Source organism: Neophocaena asiaeorientalis, unplaced genomic scaffold (genome assembly GCF_003031525.2).
Source record: "Neophocaena asiaeorientalis asiaeorientalis breed wild unplaced genomic scaffold, Neophocaena_asiaeorientalis_V1.1 scaffold49, whole genome shotgun sequence".
Taxonomy (NCBI): domain Eukaryota; kingdom Metazoa; phylum Chordata; class Mammalia; order Artiodactyla; family Phocoenidae; genus Neophocaena; species Neophocaena asiaeorientalis.
In genome coordinates this window covers 5902350-5923045 of record NW_020172456.1, presented here as the reverse complement: position 1 = coordinate 5923045, position 20696 = coordinate 5902350, and the positions used below count along the sequence as shown (strand labels likewise).

General features: G+C 40.5%; 2 protein-coding genes across 2 annotated transcripts in view; one reads left to right on the top strand and one right to left on the bottom strand.

Moving 5' to 3' along the window:
- Positions 1-9452, top strand: part of DNAL1 (dynein axonemal light chain 1) — a 30147-nt gene extending 20695 nt beyond the window's left edge. The window contains exons 6-8 of the mRNA XM_024737850.1: positions 4558-4684; positions 5650-5790; positions 8851-9452. Coding sequence (XP_024593618.1) covers positions 4558-4684; positions 5650-5790; positions 8851-8891 — 309 coding nt within the window. The 3' untranslated portion in view covers positions 8892-9452. The remainder of the gene's footprint in view (positions 1-4557; positions 4685-5649; positions 5791-8850) is intronic.
- Positions 9453-17800: 8348 nt separating this feature from the next.
- On the bottom strand, positions 17801-20358 carry PNMA1 (PNMA family member 1). Its single transcript, XM_024737893.1, has one exon. The coding sequence runs from the start codon at positions 19623-19625 to the stop codon at positions 18567-18569; it is 1059 nt and encodes a 352-aa protein (XP_024593661.1). The 5' UTR covers positions 19626-20358; the 3' UTR covers positions 17801-18566.
- Between the last annotated feature and the right edge of the window lie 338 nt (positions 20359-20696).

Here is a 20696-nt window from a genome sequence, read left to right as displayed (position 1 = left end):
AGCAACCCAAGTGTCCATCTACAAATGAATAGCTAAACAGACAAAAGAAAAGATGATGAAGGAGAGAAAAAGGGCAGGAGGGAAGAGGAAAAGGTGGAGGACTTAGTCAAATCTAGGTAATCTGATTACAAATTCCATACTGCAATTTAATGCAAAGTTTTCAGAATTATTTAATATATTTTCTCTTACTTTGTCACTTGTCTTTTTACTTTATTCATAGTTGCCGTATGGAGTTTTAAATTTTTTATTTGTCAAATCTTTATAACAACTGTGTTTTGTATCTTATATAGAAGGTCTTCACTTCTAGATTATGAAAAAATCATCTTATATTTTCTTTTAGTACTTCTATTGCTTTTTAAGTATAAATTTAAAAAGTTTATACCTTTAAACCATCTGGAGTTTATTTTTGCAAATTGCATGTGACAGATATCAGACCTTATTTTTTTTCCTCCAAATGGTTAGCCATATATTGAAAAGTCTCATTTTCCTACTGTTTGGAAATGCCACATACTAAATAAACTCTTGTATATGCATGGGTAGGTTCCTGGATGGTCAAGTTTTTTTTTTGCGGTACGCGGGCCTCTCACTGTTGTGGCCTCTCCCGTTGTGGAGCACAGGCTCTGGACGCGCAGGCTCAGCGGGCATGGCTCACAGGCCCAGCCGCTCCACAGCATGAGGGATCCTCCTGGACCGGGGCACGAACCCGTGTCCCCTGCATCGGCAGGCGGACCCTCAACTACTGCGCCACCAGGGAAGCCCTCTTTTTTTTTTTAAGGCTAATCCTTTTGGCAAGTGTTTTTTATTTATTTTATTTATTTATTTAAAATATTTATTTATTTATTTAGGCTGTGCAGGATCTTCAGTTGTGACATGCAGACTTCTTAGTTGCAGCATGCAGATCTTAGTTGCGGCATGTGGGATCTAGTTCCCTGACCAGGGATCGAACCTGGGCCCCCTGCATTGGGAGCATGGAGTCTTACCCACTGGACCACCAGGGTAGTCCCTCAAGTTTCTTTCTGTTTGTTGTTTTACCTATATATTTCAGTTCCAATATCATGTTGCTTTACTTTTCTTTCACTTTATAATATGTTTTGATATCTATTGAGACAGGTCCTCTCTCTTTGTTCAAAATATTTGTGGCTTTTCTTGGACATTTATTCTTCAAGAGAAACTTGAAAATCAGTCTATCAAGTTTGTAAAAAATAAAATCTCATTGGAAGTCTTAGTAGAGTTGCATTGAATCTATAGATTGACGTGGAGAGAATTGATTTCTTTTCATTTTAGAAAACCGAACCTCTATACCTATTAAACAGTAACTTCCCATTGTCTCCTCCCACCAGCTCTGGCAACCACCATTCTACTTTCTGTCTCTATGAATTCGACTACTCTAGATATCTCATATAAGTAGAATCATACAGTATTTGTCTTTTTGTGACTGGCTTAGTTCACTTAGCATAATGTCCTCAAGGTTCATCCATGTTGTAGCATATATCAGAATTTCTTTCCTTTTTAAGGATGAATAATATTCTGTTGTATGAATAGACCATATTTTGTTTATCCATTCATCCATCAACAAACACTTGGGTTGTTTCTTCCTTTTGGCTGTTGTAAATTATGCTGCTATGAACATGGGTATCCAAATATCTCTTTGAAACCCTACTTTCAATTATTTTGGATATATGCCCAGTAGTGGGATTGCTGGTTCATATGTTTTTAATTTTTGGATGAACTGCCAAAATGTTTTCCATAGCATCTACACCATTCTACACTCACACCAACAGTGCACAAGGGTTCCCATTTCTCCATATCCTTGCCAATACTTGTTATTTTCTGTTTATTTGACAGTAGTCATCCTAATAGGTATGAGGTGCTAGCTCATTGTGGCAGCCTCCTTATTTTACAGAGTTAGAAACTAAGAAGAGAAGTGATTTATTCACATGCAGAAGCAGACCAGTTTGCTAAATGCCTGTTCATTCAATGTACAGTTCTCCAAAGGGCTAGTTTATTGAATGACAGATTTCACTGAATTGAGTCACACAGACTTAGCCAGTTTTTATTGATTAACAGTCACCAGATTGCTTCACCAGAATTTTGTCTTTATTACCTACTTACAAATATATAGAAAATTGTGTTGCTTGGAATGGTTTCAACACCTTTTAAACTTTTCTTTAAGATTTTATTTAGTGTTAATTTTAGTGCAGCTGTTTTATCCCAGCTGTTAGATTTGTCAGTCCATCTTTGTAGAATGTCAGTTTCATATGTTAGACACTGATCACTTCTCAAATGATTAAAACACATAAAAATAGTAATCTAATTGAGTTGGTTAGTGAATTGTTATATTTAGGGGAGTAGGAAAAACAGTGGAATAGATTGAAAATGTACTGAAAGACAAAACTATGCCCTGGACACCCAAAATCTATACAACATTTGTTAGTCAATATACATAAGAAATTCTCATTCTGCAATGAGAATTTATATTCCCAAGTAAAGTCCCCAAATGCACAGAAATTTGGCATGGCAGAACAGCTGCATCCAATTGGCTGAAAACTAAACTGAAACTCAATTAATGCTTGTAAGGAATGAACAAAGCAAAACAGACATCTTCAGAAGTTATCCTGTCTAAAGTAATTTCTATCCTATCCTATCTAAAACAAATTGCTATAATTTGTAAGTAGTTAACCAGTTTTTCAGTAAATCAGTAAAAGAGTAAATTCAGCAAATTGGCTGTTTGGAGAACTGATCAAATTGGCTATGTGAAAACTGACCAAGAGTCCTCATCTGCACATGTAAAATGACACTAAGTAAGTGGCAGAATCCAGAATTGAGCCTAAACTTTCTAATTAGTATTATTTAGTCACTATTTTTTCTGCTGCCTCACACTTTCAGTGCCAGGATGGACTGATTTAAAAGTTTATTTTACTTTGAAATTGTTGTTTCTCCTACTTAGAAAGTTGAAACTAAGATGAATTGTGGGCCTTGGGATGACACACAGAACTAACTCAGACCATTCCATTCTCAGCTTTTCCCCTTGGTTCCATCTGTATGGAAAATGCATTAATGATCTTTATCCAGAGTACATTTATTCTCTTTATAGTCTTTAAAGGGACAGTTACCAGGACATAGACCTGGGTCCTACATTCTAACATTACCATGTGGATGTAGGTAAATCCTTTTGGGTTAAGAGGGGATTGAACATCGAACTGATTCTGCCTAGTCACTTTTTTGTTTTTTAAGGAACAAATAATCACTACATTTTGTCTTTTGTATATGAAAGAAGGAAAAGTTTTTGTGCCACTATTGATTGTATCTAGCAGTTAAGAGTCAGTATGACATAATCATTATAGTATAATGAAAAGACTATGGGTTTTAAGTTGAGTTTTATACATCAGAAAAAATAAGGTGAATTGATGCATAGATAGCAGGATGGATAGATGGACCAGATATGTGACAGGAAAAGGATAGTAAAATGTTAATGGTAGAAGCTGGGTAGTAGATATATGGGTATTTACTGTAATATTCTTTCAACTTTTTTATGTTGGAAAGTTTTCATAATAAATATTTTTTTAAAACCCTGAAATTTAGACATAGGTCTACTATTTAATAACATTGTTGGGAATTCCTTGGTGGTCCAGTGGTTAGGACTGTGTGCTTTCACTGCTGTGGGCTTGGGCGCTATCCCATCCTGCAAGCTGCGTGGTGCAGCCAAAAAAAAAAAAAAAAGCATTGTGATCTTAGAAAAAGCCCTTAATCTATCTAGAATAGAAATCAAATAACCTGCTTTGCCTATCTTAATTAAATAAGGATCAAATAATACAATGTATAGGGAAGTGATTTGAAAAGTATATTATTCAATAAAAATGATAAAATAGGGCTTCCCTGGTGGCACAGTGGTTGAGAGTCCGCCTGCCAATGCAGGGGACACGGGTTCGTGCCCCGGTCTGGGAGGATCCCACATGCCGTGGAGCGGCTGGGCCCGTGAGCCATGGCCGCTGAGCCTGCGTGTCCGGAGCCTGTGCTCCGCAGCGGGAGAGGCCACAGGAGTGAGAGGCCCGCGTACCGCAAAAAAAAAAAAAAAAAAAAAAGATAAAATAGTGCTCTTAGGGCTTCCCTGGTGGCGCAGTCGTTGAGAATCCGCCCTCCGATGCAGGGGACACGGGTTCGTGCCCCTGTCCGGGAAGATTCCACATGCCGCGGAGCGGCTGGGCCCGTGAGCCATGGCCGCTGAGCCTGCGCGTCCGGAACTTGTGCTCTGCAACGGGAGAGGCCACAACAGTGAGAGGCCCGCGTACTGCAAAAAAAAAAAAAAATAGTGCTCTTATTTCCTCTCTTGGTGATTTCAGTAGGTATTCTTAGTTCAGATCAGTTTGAAGAGAGGAAGAAAATGTTCTACTTGGCTTTCTTAATGAGAAAAAACTCCCACACAGCCTTCAGCTCTCCTGCCAGTGGACAGGTTGGTCTCAGTTCTCTCTGAAGGCCATTGTCTTTATGTTTATGAGGAGGGGGACAGAAGGAAAAACTTAAAAATAAGTATGTAAATAAAATTGCTTTCTTTTTCAGGAAGCAGTAGGGGACACGTTAGAAGAACTGTGGATCTCCTACAATTTTATTGAGAAGTTGAAAGGGATCCATGTAATGAAGAAATTGAAGATTCTTTACATGTCCAATAACCTGGTGAAAGACTGGGGTAAGTGAGGTTGTCTTTGCTAACTTTCTACCTCATGTTTATAGAAAATAGCCCTATAGGGAACAAGATACGAAATGGGGACATTTCTTTCTAAGCACAGAGGGAAATAGCTATAGGAGTTCCTATATTTCATCTAAACACTTGAAATTTATATTTAAATACTTACTTAGAATGATTATAATTGAATAGGTCCTGGTCCTATTAATCATGAAAAAAATTAAACTATTGTCCAAAGGCCAAAAGGAATCGGTTTAATAATTCTTGGGTGGAAGACTTATTTAACATATATATTGCTTTTCTTTTTTATTGTACATTATCCATTTAGCATTTTAAAGCCCTATTGTGTGCCATGAACTATGCCAGGCTGTTGAGATACATAGTTGAATAGGACATTATCCCTGCCCTCAAGGAGTTCACAGCTTAGTTTTAAAGCCCTATTGTGTGCCATGAACTATGCCAAGCTGTTGAGATACATAGTTGAATAGGACATTATCCCTGCCCTCAAGGAGTTCACAGCTTAGTGGGAAAGATTATGAGTTAATAATTGGAAAACTGTGTGATAAGTTCTACAATAGAGGCTTGAATGAGTTGCTTTAAGAATTTAGAGATGAGGGAATGGTAGAGACAAAGGCAGTTTAGTTTAGCTGATACTGATGTAGTACAGTATAGAGAAGACCTGTCACTGGAGATTGATTTGTTGATTCTGAACCTCATTTCCTCTTCTTATCCCATCCTTAGATTAGCATAAAGGTAGAAGAGGTATGTCTCGCTTTCCCTCCCTTTCCATAATGTCTTCAGAGAATGACTTCATATGGTATAATGTCCCCTACTTCCTTCAAAATCTTAAACAATGAATTGTTCTGAATAGTCACAAACTGAGGGCTAGTGATACTGAGATTCACCCTTCAAAATCATAAGAGTAAAACTTGCCATTTTAATATGGAATGTATTCTTTGTACTTGTAGGTGAATTTGTGAAGCTGGCAGAACTACCATGCCTAGAAGACCTGGTGTTTGTAGGCAATCCCTTGGAAGAGAAACATTCTGCTGAAGGGAACTGGATTGACGAGGCAACCAAGAGAGTACCCAAACTGAAAAAGCTAGATGGTGAGTGACTCTGGGCCAGCTTGGAAATGTTTTCTGGGTGTAAGAATTGAACTTGTAGCATGGAATCATGAAAAGGAGCAAAACTAAAGAAAATGATCGGTTATCTCTGGTCGCCAAGGCCACTTCTGTCTGTAGGAAATTTTGTGGTCCCAGTTTGGGCCAGAGTGAGATGAAAGACTTCTAGAATATTTAGACTGGTATAAGATCATCACTAAACCAAAAGCTTATAAGAAAGCTGGGTTCATTCTCAAGTCCCAAATGTATTATTTTGCAAAATAATTAGACATAAATAGTAAGGAGTTGCTTTTTCACAATTGGATCAAAATTATAATGTTCTCTCTCCCTCTCCCCCCTAATTTTAGTTTCTCAATACCTAAGATAGGTGAAAATGTCAGGAGAGATCCCTGACTGACTGGGTTCAAGTCCCAGTTCTAGCTTTTTTGTCATCGGGCTGGTTAATTCATCTCACCAAACTTTGTTCTTTTGTCATCTGAAAACCAGAAATAATAAAAGAGTCACAGACCTCCCTGGGTCTTTACTCCTTCCAGTGGTCCTATGAGGAAGCCAGGCCATTTTTACCTTAAACCTACAGAATGTTACATATCAATCATATCTCAATAAAGTTGGGGGGAAAAGATAATGAACATATATATCACCCACCAAAAATTTCCTTTTGCCTCTTTGTAATCCCTCCCTCCTGCTGCTCACCACCATCCCTCCCAAGGCAGTCACTGATCCGCTTTCTGCCCCTATAGATTAGTTTGTATTTTATAGAGTTTTATATAAATGGAATCATGCAGAATGTTCCCTTTTTTCCCTCTGGCTACATACCTAGCAGTAAAATAACAAAGACACTAGACTGCCTCTTGTGGGAGGTACAGGAATAAACAGGAAGAGGCAAATGGGTTTCTTAGATACTGGTGATGTTCTGTTTCCTAAATTGGGTGATGGGTATACAATAATTGGCTTTGTTACTCTTTATTTATATTGTATCTATATGAATGAATATTTCATAAGTTAAAATAGAACAAAAGAGAGGGTACATTAGAGCCTTGGACTTCAGCCTTTTTATGTTCAACTTTGACCTCTAGAAACCATTTGAAATCATTTGTCTTCCTTTCTCATTGTGCACAGGAAGTGAACCCTTCCATTAAGAATGGAAAAGAATCCCTTATATAGACCCTGAATAGACCAAGCCACATTATATACAGGCTTTTGGACCAAATATTGACTTCAGGCCAATCTGAACAGCCCCTAGAAAAACCAGCTGGTCTATCCTAAACCAGTGAGATGGACCAGAACACAGGTGGCCACAGCTGCTAGCTTGCCTCTTTTTGCTCCTCTTCAGTTGCTTGTAAGAAAAACTGAGGGGGCTTCCCTGGTGGCGCAGTGGTTGAGAGTCCGCCTGCTGACGCAGGGGACACGGGTTCGTGCCCCGGGCTGGGAAGATCCCACATGCTGCGGAGCGGCTGGGCCCGTGAGCCATGGCCACTGAGCCTGTGCGTCGGGAGCCTATGCTCCGCAGCGGGAGAGGCCACAACAGTGAGAGGCCCACGTACTGCAAAAAAAAAAAAACTGAGGGGTGCGAAAGAGCTAAAAAAGACAGACAATACCAAATGTTAGTGGAACATGGAGCAACTAGAACTCTCACACCCTGCTGGATAGTAATGTAACTTGGTATAACTTTGGAAAACTGGCATTATCTACATACATATCCCACATGACCCAGCAACTTTTCTCCTAGCTGTATACCCAGAAGAAAAGAGCATGGATGTTTACCAAAAGATCTGTATGACAATGCTCATTGCACCACTATTTTAATAGCTATAAATTGGAAACAACCCAAATGCCCAACAACAGTAGAATAGATAAGTAAATTATGACATATTCGTACAATGGAATATTCAACAGCAATGAGAATGAATGAACTATAGCTTCACACAGTATACATGAATCATATAAACATAATGTTGAGTAAAAGAAGCCAGACACAGAGCGCACGCGACATCATTCTATTCATATCAGTTTTAAAATCAGGCAAAATAATCCATGGTGTTAGACATTAGGATAGAATATACCTTTTGTTGGGGGACAGTGACTGGAAAGGGACCTGAGGAAGTTTTGGGGGTTCTGATAATGTTCTCTTCCTAACCTGGGTGCTGGTTACCAGATATGTTCACTTAGTATACATTTATCAATCTGTACACTTATAATTTGTGTACTTTGTATGTATATTTCAATAAAACATTCACTACCCCCCACAAACAGATGTTGTGGGGAGTACAGAGGGGTAAGACTCTGCTCGTTGCCATAAAGAAGAATCACACAGGAAGAGGCACTGGAGATGGCTCTTAATTAAGGGTAGGGCCTAGATGGAAGGGGTGTTACGGGGGGCATTCCAAAATGGAGGAACTTTGTTAGCCAGGAGTCCAGAAGTAGTAGTCTGCAAGATGAGTTTGGGAGACAGTGAGTTGATCAGTTCATCTGGAGTGGAGGGTGACTGGCTGAAGAGTTAAGACTGAACAGTTGACTAGGGTCAGATTGTGGACATGCTTCAAATGCCAGAGCTCAGAAATGGCTGGCTCTTGGGCCAGTGAGAGCCTGCAGATGTATTTCATTTTCTGTGCCTTGGTTCTTTTTATTTTTTTCCAATTTATCCCCAATGTTTAGTATTTGGGGGAGTAACATAAAAATTCAGATTCTGGCAATACTGGGATTGCGTATTTTATTGTGAAAAATGAATATTTCTTTGTGTTTAACATACAGAGTTTTTAGTGTGTATAGGGCCTTATTTTTCTGCCTGGTACCTGTAGGCATTTTTATTTGTAACTCTGTATTTGGGGACCTGAATATTTATAATTACTTACATTAATCCATTTGGGAATTCTCCTGAGAGGCTTTTGGATAATTAGAAATTTAAAAGATTATTTTATGATATTACTTTTATTATGGCACACTTCTCAGCATCTCAGAACTCCTCAGGTTAACAGAAAAATATTTTCAGTTAGAATTTAACAATCTCTTGAGAATGACCAGTAATAATTTTCTTTTTCATTTTAGGTACCCCAGTAATTAAAGAGGATGAGGAAGAAGATAACTAACACCACATTTTCCACTTTGTGTAACTTATTTAAATGTCATAAGAACAATAGATAAGTTTTGTATAGTTGTCTATTTTAAAGATTCTGTGTGGGGCAAATGGTTCTTAAGATAAAACAAATCTTTCATTCCTTTTTTTCTCATAACCTATTCAGTGTTTCTCCCCCAAAATGATAACACCAACTTTATATATTCTAGTGCTCTTTTTAGAAGCTATAAATTTTCAATTTTTGTCTTCAGTCCCAGTTATGTACTGCGTGGCCCCATCTACTGAAACCTTTATAGACCAGTCGTTTTTAACAACAAAGGAACAAATGTGATTCTTTATTCAGTTTGTTCAGTTTTTTCATTTTTGTTTCTGTTTTTTTTTTTAGGCCAGGCATTTAAATATATACACTTAACTTTTGAATCTGTAGGCCATCTTTCTTGAAGGTCCATCTCTTTATGACTCAGAAGCACAAATGTGTCATGCCTTTGGTTTGGGAAGAGCTCCTCTTAGAAATATAGCAGCAGTCCTAGAATCAAGACTCCAAAGTCCAGTTTGAAAAACTATGGTGAAAAAAGGAAAAATTAGTACCTTGGAGGCCTTATAGCCCATGTTATATTTTCTTATTTGTTGTTCCAAAAGTGTGTGCATTGTCCACTGGAATTTATGTTGTGTTTACCTGCATGTCCACTCAAGTCCTGCAAACAGTCAGCCAGTCATTCCGTGATCCAGGTCAGTGGTTAAAATGACTGTTATAATCACTCCTTTGACCAATACTTTGGCCTTATTACACATATGGACCTGATCTTAGGCATATTTTTTGGTTATAGTTCCTTATATTGGGTTGGCCAAAAGGTTTGTTCGGTTTTTTTCCGTAAGATGGCTCTAGCAGCACTTAGTTGTCTTTAACTTCATTTGAAACAATTTTGTTAGATTGTATTGTGACAGCTGTCATATCATCATGCATTAAAAAAAAACATCAAAATTGGTGAATTTTTGTGTAGCCATTTTAATATTGAAGATGGAAGAAAAAAAGCAACAGTTTTGGCATATTATGCTTTATTATTTCAAGAAAGGTAAAAACGCAACTGAAAAGCAAAAAAAGATTTCTGCAGCCTATGGAGATGGTGCTGTGGCTGATCGAATGTGTCAAAAGTGGTTTGTGAAGTTTCGTGCTGGAGATTTCTCGCTGGAAGATGCTCCACAGTCGGGTAGATCAGTTGAAGTTGATAGCCATCAAATCAAGACATTAATTGAGAACAATCAACGTTATACCACGTGGGAGATAGCCAACATACTCAAAATATCCAAATCAAGAGTTGAAAATCACTTGCTCCAGCTTGGTTATGTGAATCGCTTTGATGTTTGGGTTCCACATAAATTAAGCGAAAAAAACCTTCTAGACTGTATTTCTGCATGCAATTCTCTACTTAAACGTAACAAAAACGTTCCGTTTTTAAAACAAATTGTGGCGGGCAATGAAAAGTGGATACTGTACAATAATATGGAATGGAAGAGATGGTGGGGCAAGTGAAATGAACCACCACCAACCACACCAAAGGCCGGTCTTCATCCAAAGAAGGTGATGTTCTGTATATGGTGGGATTGGAAGGGAGTCCTCTATTATGAGCTCCTTCTGGAAAACCAAACAATTAATTCCAACAGTACTGCTCCCAGTTAGACCAACTGAAAGCAGCACTTGTCGAAAAGCGTCCAGAATTAGTCAACAGAAAACACATAATCCTCCATCAGGATAACGCAAGACTGCATGTTTCTTTGATGACCAGGCAAAAACTGTTATAGCTTGGCTGGGAAATTCTGATTCATCCACTGTATTCACCAGACATTGCACCTTCAGATTTCCATTTATTTCGGTCTTTACAAAATTCTCTCAATGGAAAAAATTTCAATTCCCTGGAAGACTGTAAAAGGCACCTGGAACAGTTCTTTGCTCAAAAAGATAAAAAGTTTTAGGAAGATGGAATTATGAAGTTGCCTGAAAAATGGCAGAAGGTAGTGGAACAAAAGGGTGAATACATTGTTAATAAAGTTCTTGATTAAAATGAAAAATGTGTCTTTTATTTTTACTTAAAAACCAAAGGAACTTTTTGGCCAACCCAATATGTTAGATAAGTAAATATATATAAGCAGTAGTTATATCTGAATTCCTAGCCTAAATGTTGGCCATTCATATTTTCTAAAATTTGCCCTAATAACTTTGGTCTGTTGACCCTCATGTTGAGAGAAGTGATTGTTGTAAGGGTGTAGAACTTGAAAGACTGGATTTGGTACCTTTCAATAAGTGAAATTTAGTATTTCAAAATATATTTTTTCAAAAAGTTTAAGTTAAACAGCTCTTAAAATGAATTATGTATATGTTTGTGGATGGAAAAGAGATGTTTCATTATGGAATCCCAGGCAAACGGCATTATTTTTGAGGATTGCTTCTTCCGTGAAGCATAGCAGGTGATTTAACCTCAGAATTGCAAAGCAATAGTTGGATACAGAGCTTGGAATTTTTCATATAAGAAAAAGTTGTTTTTGGAAAATGCAAGATACGGTAGTCAGTAACCAGATGAAGTCCATAGTAGGCTGTGACTGAGTCACTGATAGATTGCAAAAAAGATGTCAGAGGCCCTCTGCCATATTGTGCCTAAAGTCCCTCAACCAGAAACTATTGGCTCCTATTTCCCCATTTACTTGTGTAAAACTAGTCAAAGAGGGAAGAGTCATTTTTAAAAAGTGATTGCATAAGTAGTCCTGGCTTTCTGAAGTTTTCAGCTGTCATTCAAGTAGGAATTACATGATTTCTCTGAGTCACTCTGATCAAAAGGGACCACTGCTTTGACAATCAATTCTAAATAAAGGTCCAATACTATTTTTAGCTTCCTTTTGCTCTTCCTTACAGTCTGATAGGAAGAAATCTTTACTCTGACTGGCTTATACATTCAAAGCCTTTGACTATTTCTTTTGTGAACCATAGGCAATGAGAATTTTCCTTGGTGATGTTTAAACTAAGAAGACGATCTTCTTTTCTTGTACTCTGCACTTCATCTAGTAGGTAAGCTTAAAGCCCTATTGCTAGGTATGGATGTATTTTCTAAAAGTTATGCTGGAAGTGAATATAGTAGGGAATGAATGAATGACTTCATACTGAATTTATTTATAAAATGACTTACAGTGTTGGTGTTTGGTTTTTCTGAATTCTTAATATAGAAACGAATTTTCCCTGTTTCTCCTTGTTTCTTAATGTCTTTTAATCACTGGTAGTTCTCAGAGAAGTGTAAGGTGCTTTTCTGTGTCCATGTCACACAAAATTCATAATTCAGTTCCACTCAACAAATATCGAATGACTTCTGTGCCTCCTTTTCTTGGAATTAAAGCCAGAATCCATGTTATTAGAAAATGGAAGATAAGGTATATGAAGAAGTTCAGAATATTCTCTCAAATCATTCCTTAAATCATCCTTTACTGCTGCAAATTTAGCTGATGTTAAATGCTTTTGGTTTATGCTTCTTGGATTAGATATTTGACCTACTTGGAAGAGATTCTCTCTGTGCTCCTTGTTTAAAGCATTATGCCGTTTTAGTGGATCATTCGATTTCTTCTGTTCTTATAATGATGGAATCAGTACAGTATTTTAATTTTTCACAGGAAATTTTATTTTCGTCTACCAAGGAATTCAGCTTTCCTATTTTCCCTAACATTAAGTTTATGGCTGTATTACCTAGTCAGGTCTTGAAAGGTTTTTGTGTTCTCTGTAAATAGGCGTTTGTTCCTTTAAACCAGAGTTTCTCAACCTTGGCACTATTAATATTTTAGGCTGGATAATGTTGTGGGAAGGGGGGCTGTCCTTTGTAATACAGGATGTTTAGCAGCATCTCTGGCTTTACACATTAGATGCCAGTAGAACCCTCTCCCAAGTTGTGACAATCAGAAGTGTCTTCAGACATTGCCATCTATCCTCTGGGGCAGAAGGGTGGGAACAAATTCGCCCCCGGTTAAGAACCAGTGCTTTGTAGCAACATTCCTTTTTCCAAGGTCCATTTATTTTCACTCTGTAGCCATCTGCTACCTGAGTTGTTATTTGAGAGAAGGTGATGTATTTAATAATCGTGGATGGAAGGAAATGGTCACCGGTGTTTTCCTTTGTCATGCTCATTTTAATAATTTTCACATAACATTAGAAACTCAGGGCTGGAAGGTTCAACTTGTTTTTTAGCAGGGCCTCAGCTTTTATTGTTTAGCATTCTTATCTTAGGACAGTAATTATTAACCTACCTCTCTCCTACTATCAACAAAATCCAACTTTATGATAGATTTTGCTTTGTCTCTAAAGTTTAACATTTTAAGTGTACTTTAGAAAATGGATCATCCTTCTTAGGTGTTCATTCTTTAAGTATTCATTCATTGTCCAATAATGCACAAATTTTGTAGACTGTAGCAGTCCTTAAATACAGAAAAATATTGTATAAAATTTGGTAATCATATATGAAAGTAGCTGGTGTAGACACCGATTCTGCATGTGGACCGAAGACTATCTGGTCATGATAACTGGCCAGTAACTTGGTATGGTACTGGATCTATTCCACAAATAGAGGTGGTATAAGACACATAAATGTGGTTCCTGTATAGAAAGAAATTTTGACTTGAATAGATGCTTCTTCTGATACCTCTTACCAGTGGTCTGAAGTGGAATAAAGAGGAGTAAGAAATGAATCTTAACTGTTAACTTATTCTCAGAGTTGGTGATGTGTAAGTAGAGTCGAAGGTGGTTATCTATGTGACCCAGAATCTTCCAGCTGGATTTTTCTTAGGACTAAATGGAAAAAAGTATAGGGCCTAGAGAGGTTGGATTAAATCATTAACTTTAAAAAATTGGGGGGGAAGTGTCAAAGCATCAATCATGAGTAGTCTGATTGTCTAACTGCAGTCTGATTGTCTGCTCACAAAGACCTTACATTGTTAAGTATTGGTAAAGGAGGAAGAAATAACTGCTAAACTGAGTTACCCTTTACCAGAAATTAATTTCTTTGGCACACATTTTCTTTATTTGGGCTGCTTAACGTGCCTGTAAATAATTAAATATAAAACAAGATTCAGTGTAGCAGAGTTGGTGCTTCTGACATAGCTAACAACTTGACCATATTCCTTAATCTTCATTTTAGCATGAGTGTTTTTAACTATAAAGTAAGTGCAATAAAAAAATTAAAGGTATTTTTTTTAAAAATCACTGAACTTTTAGAAATCCCTCATCTATATCTCTATTCCTGCCTTTTTATCAACCATTGACTTCAAAGAAAGAAAACTGAAAAACTAGACTGAGTCTTACCTTTTTCTAACTTAAGATAAATTTTCACTTGACACTTGGAGAAGTCATAACTGGATTCTAGTTAATTTCCCATATTGGGCAGGTTAGAAGGGAACCAGCCAACCAAATTATGATCTACCAAATTTAACCAGGGGGTGGGGGAGAGTAAGCTATTTTTCAGTAGATTTGCACTTTAAAATGAACTGGATGTTGGTTGGTGAAAAGTACTCTCAAAGGGAAGATGGGTAAATACCTAGCCTGCATGTGGATATTAGAGAATCAAACCTCATCCTTGCTCATTCTAAGCCCACCTGAGCAGTAGTTGTGTGTCAGCATAATCAGAGCCAGGATTTCCCTACTTCCTTACTTGGTGTCATCTTCCATGTCTGCTACATTAAGTCATCCCTCTGGGGGTATATCAAGAATTTCCTACTCAGAATAGAAACTTTGTGAGTTATCTTTCCTACATCTAGATTTTAAAAATTAATTTAGATGTTGGCTAGATTAAGCTGTGGCTAATGTTACAAGGGTGGGGAGTTCTTTGCTTGTTTGATCAGCAGGGTACCTGCCTCTGAGGTGCTATTGCCTAGAGTGATCAATCCCATCAAAAGACTGGTGAGTTGGTAGCTGTAGAGAATATACATATGGCCAGCTTCTCCCAGGGTGTCAGTCATGATCACGAGCATCACTCCAGAATCTTTGGCTTCTAGAACCAACTCCATTCTGAAGAACATTTTAACATCTATTAATACGTCGGTAATAATCTTTTATATGCAGGAATTTTGCAGCATGTCTTTATGACTAAACTTACTGTGTTAAATTATTTAGAAATGTTGAGTTTCTGAATGTTATTTTGTGAGATGTTTTAAAATAGTAATAAATCGTGTTATTTTATAAAAAAATTAATGTGTATCTTTTTTGGTTACATGTCCATTAGTTTTACCTAATATAGAGCAACTATGTGAACTTCCAATGATATTCAGTTCCGAAGCAGCTCAGTGTTTGGATAACATATTCCACACAGCTTGTGTGTGTGAGAGAGAGAGAGAGGGAGAGAAAGAGAGAATTGGGGATTGACTCATTTCTTTATGCCCCAAATTTTTTTTTCAGTAGTTTACTACCAATGATAACCTCCTCTCTCAAGTTTGTAAGTCTTCCCCAGAAGTTCTCTGGGCACAATTTCAAATGACTAGGATCCTGGAAGGCACTTCCAGCAAGTTACTACTGCACTTGGTTATTCCTAGTCCTCTCCTGACTTCCAGAAGTGTACAAGGTTAAGGTTGGCTGATGATAGGCCCTTGATTTGTGGTCTGGAATGACCTGACGTTGGCTAGCCCTTTTTTGATACACAAGAAACAGGAAGAACCCAGCAATAAATAGCAGTAATATTACACATTTTCCCAGCACATATTCTGTGCTATTATCAGTCAAATGTAATTTTGGTCACAGAATGGGAATATAGTGCAGTTTCTACTTCTTTATTCCACAATTCTTGGGTTGTGAGGACGTTTCTCTCCTCCTTTAAAAGGCAGAAAGATTTTAATTTGTGCCTATTAAGAGAAAACCTTAGGCTTCCCTGGCGGCACAGTGGTTGAGAATCGGCCTGCCAGTGCAAAGGATACGGGTTCGAGCCCTGGTCCGGGAAGATCCCACATGCCACAGAGCAACTAAGCCCGTGCGCCACAACTGCTGAGCCTGCGCTCTAGAGCCCGCAAGCCACAACTACTGAAGCCGGAGCGCCTAGAGCCCGTGCTCCACAACAAGAGAAGCCACCGCAATGAGAAGTCTGTGCACCGCAACGAAGAGTAGCCCCCGCAAGCCACTACTGAGCCCGTGCTCTAGAGCCCACGAGCCACAGCTACTGAAGCCTGCTTGCATAGAGCCCATGCTTTGCAACAAGAGAAGCCACTGCAATGAGAAGCCTGCGCACCACAACGAAGAGTAGCCCCCGCTCGCCTCAACTAGAGAAAAAGCCAGCGCGCAGCAACGAAGACCCAATGCAGCCAAAAATAAAAATAATTCAAAAAAAGAGAAAACCTTAATTCAGAGCATAAATAGCACGTTATTTTTAGTTAATTGTTTCCTAGAACAAAGGGGGAACATCTAGAATTCTGACATTTTTTTCTGCCATATACATGTATTACATTAAATATATGTATGTATATGTAGATATATACAATTATTATATATAATAAAAAGATCCTAAGTGATGACCTTCCCTTCTAAAATGCAATCAACTCGACAGCCATAAAAAGATGGCATATCCCTATGTACAGGTAAAGTATGCCCATAACATACTGGGTGAAAAAAGTGAAGAACCTATTATTTCTTTTTGTTGTAAATGTAGTGTGTGTGTGTGTGTGGTGGGAGGAGGGAGTATGTTTATGATGGAGTGTTGGGGAGAAGGTAGGAGTGTGTGTGAAGACAGGACTGAGAGGTATGGAGAGCGTGTATGGAGCGCCATGCCTGTGGGAATGGAGGAGGAAGTTATGAGTGGGGAGGAGGGGCAACGGGGACATTTGTCGGGGGACGTGAAGATTTGCGTGTCTGTTGTGGGGTCCAAGATGTGGAGATGTGTTGAGAAGTGTGAGAGGGAGTCACAGACATAAGTGAGGACGTGAATAATTGTACAGAAAAATCTTAGGACATATACCAATATCAGCCTTCATAAATAAAAATTTTTACCTTGTGATTGTTATGCAGGCCAGCTATAAATTTAAAGCCTTGTTACTAGGGGAAAACCCCACTGAATTCTTATGTTCATTTAATCACTTCTGGATTTACTAGAATTTCAAAAGATGGACATCTTCAGTCACTGAATCTCTGCAACCAAACATGTCTTTAAACTGTATTTCCCTTTTTATATCCTCTTGATATAAATGGCTGCTGCAATACTGAAGCATTAATTTTATACAGGTATGATGAGTTATTCCTGCAGTGAAACATTTTTAGCTGAAAAAAGATTTAAAAGGGAACAAAAGCATTACTAGATAACCTCCTAAACCATTTCAGGATTTTCTAACATCTAATAGTAAGTTAACATTTACTTGTGTCTATTTTGCCTTCAAACATTTGTCTTGTAGAAAACATGCAAAAATTGAATATATTAAAAAGTACTGCTGGGGCTTCCCTGGTGGCACAGTAGTTAGGAATCCGCCTGCCAATGCAGGGGACACGGGTTCGAGCCCTGGTCTGGTAAGATCCCACATGCCGTGGAGCAACTAAGCCCGTGTGCCACAACTACTGAGCCCGCACTCTAGAGCCCGCGAGCCACAACTACTGAAGCCGGCGTGCCTGGAGCCCGTGCTCCACAACAAGAGAAGCCACCGCAATGAGAAGTCTGTGCACCGCAACGAAGAGTAGCCCCCGCTCGCCACAACAAGAGAAAGCCCGCGTGCAGCAACGAAGACCCAACGCAGCCAAAAATAAATTAATTTTAAAAAAAGTACTGCAATTTAAAGTTACATACTATGATATAAAGCTTAAAGTAAAACAACTGAGGTTTGGGGTTTTTTTTTTTCAGTGACATGGGTAAGTCTTCCTAAGAAAAGAAAATATAATAGAGCTTAATTACACTGAAAGTTTTTTATACATGTCAGAAAAACAAGACAATAGAATTTTAAAAATATTTTTATTAATATACATGTATTTGATAACTTCGAACTTAGAACACTTAGAATCAGCATGAACAAGGTAAACTACACTTCAATGACAAAGATTTGAAATGGGGGAACAGATACTGTAACTGGTTCATATTAACCTCCCCTTGCAATCTGTATCTGTATCTTGTCCAGTGAAAACGATTTACACAGCTCTACAAGTGCAGTATTTTTCTAACAACCCATTTTGTAGTCTCGGAACACTTTACAGTTAAACTGATTTAGATGTTTAAAGATGAAAAATAAGAAATTTGCACTCTAAATTTGAATATCTAATTCACATTTCTTTACGTTAATGTAAATCAGGAACAATTTACAGTAAACACAAAAACTATTCACGATAGTAGTAATAACAGTTCACATTTTTACTGAACACTTCTTGTGTTAGCCAGGCCCTGCACAAAACATCTGAACATGCAATATCACATTTAATTACCTCGACGGGAAGTGTCACGAGTTCACGTTTTCCACAACTGATGATGATGCAAGCTGATGACAGCTTGCATTGAGCACTCGTGTCCAGACCTTTCCCTGGCATCGTAGCTAGCATGACTCGTACCGCAGCAGCTCTGGTGCTTGTTTGCACGATTTTACTAATGTCACATGAATACGCAGGCCTGACTTCCCCCCCCCCCCCAAAAAAAACGTGTAAGACAGCACAGAGACAACGAACGAAAGCAGCTGTGATCTAGGTCTGCACTAAAGCCTCTTTTATGGGGACTCAGAAGGACCCCTCCAGGCCTAACTGCAGGAGGGCAGCCTCAGCCTCCTCCTCCTCCTCCTCAGCCTCCCCCTCGCGGATCTGCACCAGCAACTGGAAGAGGTTTGGGGCTGGCCCTTCCGCAACCCCGGTCAGCCACAGCCTCCGGAGGGCCCCGCTGTGGTTGGCCCCGGCAATGACCTGCTCCAGGCGGGCTTGATTCACGTTATCTTTATCTATGGCCCCCTTCTCCACCACCTTCTGCAGCAGAGGCTCCAGACGAATGACATAAGCAGATAACTTTTCTCCCGGGTTCTGGTAAGTGTTCAGAAATCTGACCTGCACATCCCTAAAGCTCTCCACGCTCCCAAACACTTGCTCAAGCGCCTTCAGGCATTCGGCGGTTGTAATCGCAGGGTTGCTGATCTTGAGGATGCGTATGACATCAGCAGCAGGGCCTCTAAGACTCTCCATCAACCGCCGCCTCTTTTCCACATCTGACACCTGCCATTCCTCTATGACCTCATTAGTGTGCTCCAGCCAGGGATCAAATGTCTCCTCTCCAGGCCCCAGGATGTCCCTCCCGGAGAAAAGTGTCAGCTTCTTGTACCATATAGACTCAACAAGAGGCGGAATAACATTATGCAAAATACAGTTTAGCATCTCAGCTGGCATATGTGGGGTTGGGGCCGGAGTGGGGTTCTGAAACCCAAGGACACGGGCAACATCTTGCACGGTCCACCCCTCTCTTGCCAGGAAGAGGTGCAACCTTTCTAGAAATTCAGCATCGGAAGTCGGGGGCTTAAAGACCACTTTCCACACCCCTCCTTTACCTGGCATCTCCCTGGGGATCGCGGTGTAATCGACAGCACCAGTGAGCTCTAACAAGGCTGCTTTGGCATTCTCTTCCCTCCAGAACATTCTCCCAAGCACTCGATAGGGCACCTGGGGCATCGCAGCCTGGAGGGTCTCTTCGATTTCAGCCTCATCACAGTTCACTGGGATCCCCCAGACCAGCAGGGCTCTCTGGGAGTTCAAATCCATCCCCCTACACCAGTCTTCCAACAGTGTCATCGCCATTTTGCCAACTATCAAGGGCCCCAATTTTACAAAATACGGGTTACCGTGGTTCCCTGTGCTCTAGGACTTAGGACAACAGCAGACACTCGCCCGCAATATGCCCGAGGAGTCAAGCTTCACGCCACCACGATTAACAAACGACACCAGAGTCCTGCTCTCGTCCTTCCGCTGCCCCCCAGTGTCAGTCCTCCGCGTTCTCGGAGCGAAGCCTGCGGGATGCTCAGTTACGCGGCCACCGCCATCTTGAGTCTCTGGTCGGGGTCTGCGGGCCGGGTCCTCCACCTGCAGGCAGGGTGTCGCGTCGCAGCTCAGAGGCGAGGAGTGAAGGCGGGCGGCGACGGCTGGAGCCGCCGGGCTGCAGAGGCCGCCGGGGTGTAATCGCGGGGCGTGGTCTTCTGTTCTCAGCCCGGGCGCCAGGCACTCGCAGCTGCTTCCGGCGTCAACCGGGCTTTCGCGGTCGGAGCCGGGCCTTCAGGCGCGCGAGAAGCCGCTTCTCTGCAGACGAGAACTGTGCCGCCCCCGGAGGAAGAGACTATCCCGAGGTCGCAGCGGCGGCAGCGGGGCCAGCCCGAGAGAGGGTCCTTCGCTGGCGCAGGTACCCGTCTGGGCTGCGAGGACAGCCGGGGACCCAGAACACACGCGGCGGAGGCGCGGGTAGGATGCGGAAGCAAAGCTAGAGGCGGCGCAGACGAAGGCACGCCGCGGCGACTGCGCGCCCGAGCTGCTGCACGTTGAGGCGGGATGGCGCAGCGCGACTTCCGGTTGGTCAGACCCACAGCCAGCCGAGACGTTACGACCGCAGTGGAAGGCGGGGCCGGCCGGCAAGCGGCTTTCGCCCCGCCCCGCCCCCGCGGCCGAGCTTGCGCGAGCGTAGCCACGGCAACGGCGGCCCAGAAGACTGGCGAGCCGAGTGCTCCGGCGGCCCGCAGAGGCGAGCGATTGCCTTGGTGCCAGCAAGGGGCTCCGGGCATTAATTTCTCTGACGGCGCGTTTCCTTTTTCACATTTTCCAGATTTTTTTTTCTCACAAAGCACTGTATTTAAAAGACGATAATATAATACCGGAGTGGAT

Excerpts from the sequence above, each read along its gene's own strand:
- PNMA1 (XM_024737893.1), bottom strand. The coding sequence starts at position 19,625 with ATGGCGATGACACTGTTGGAAGACTGGTGTAGGGGGATGGATTTGAAC.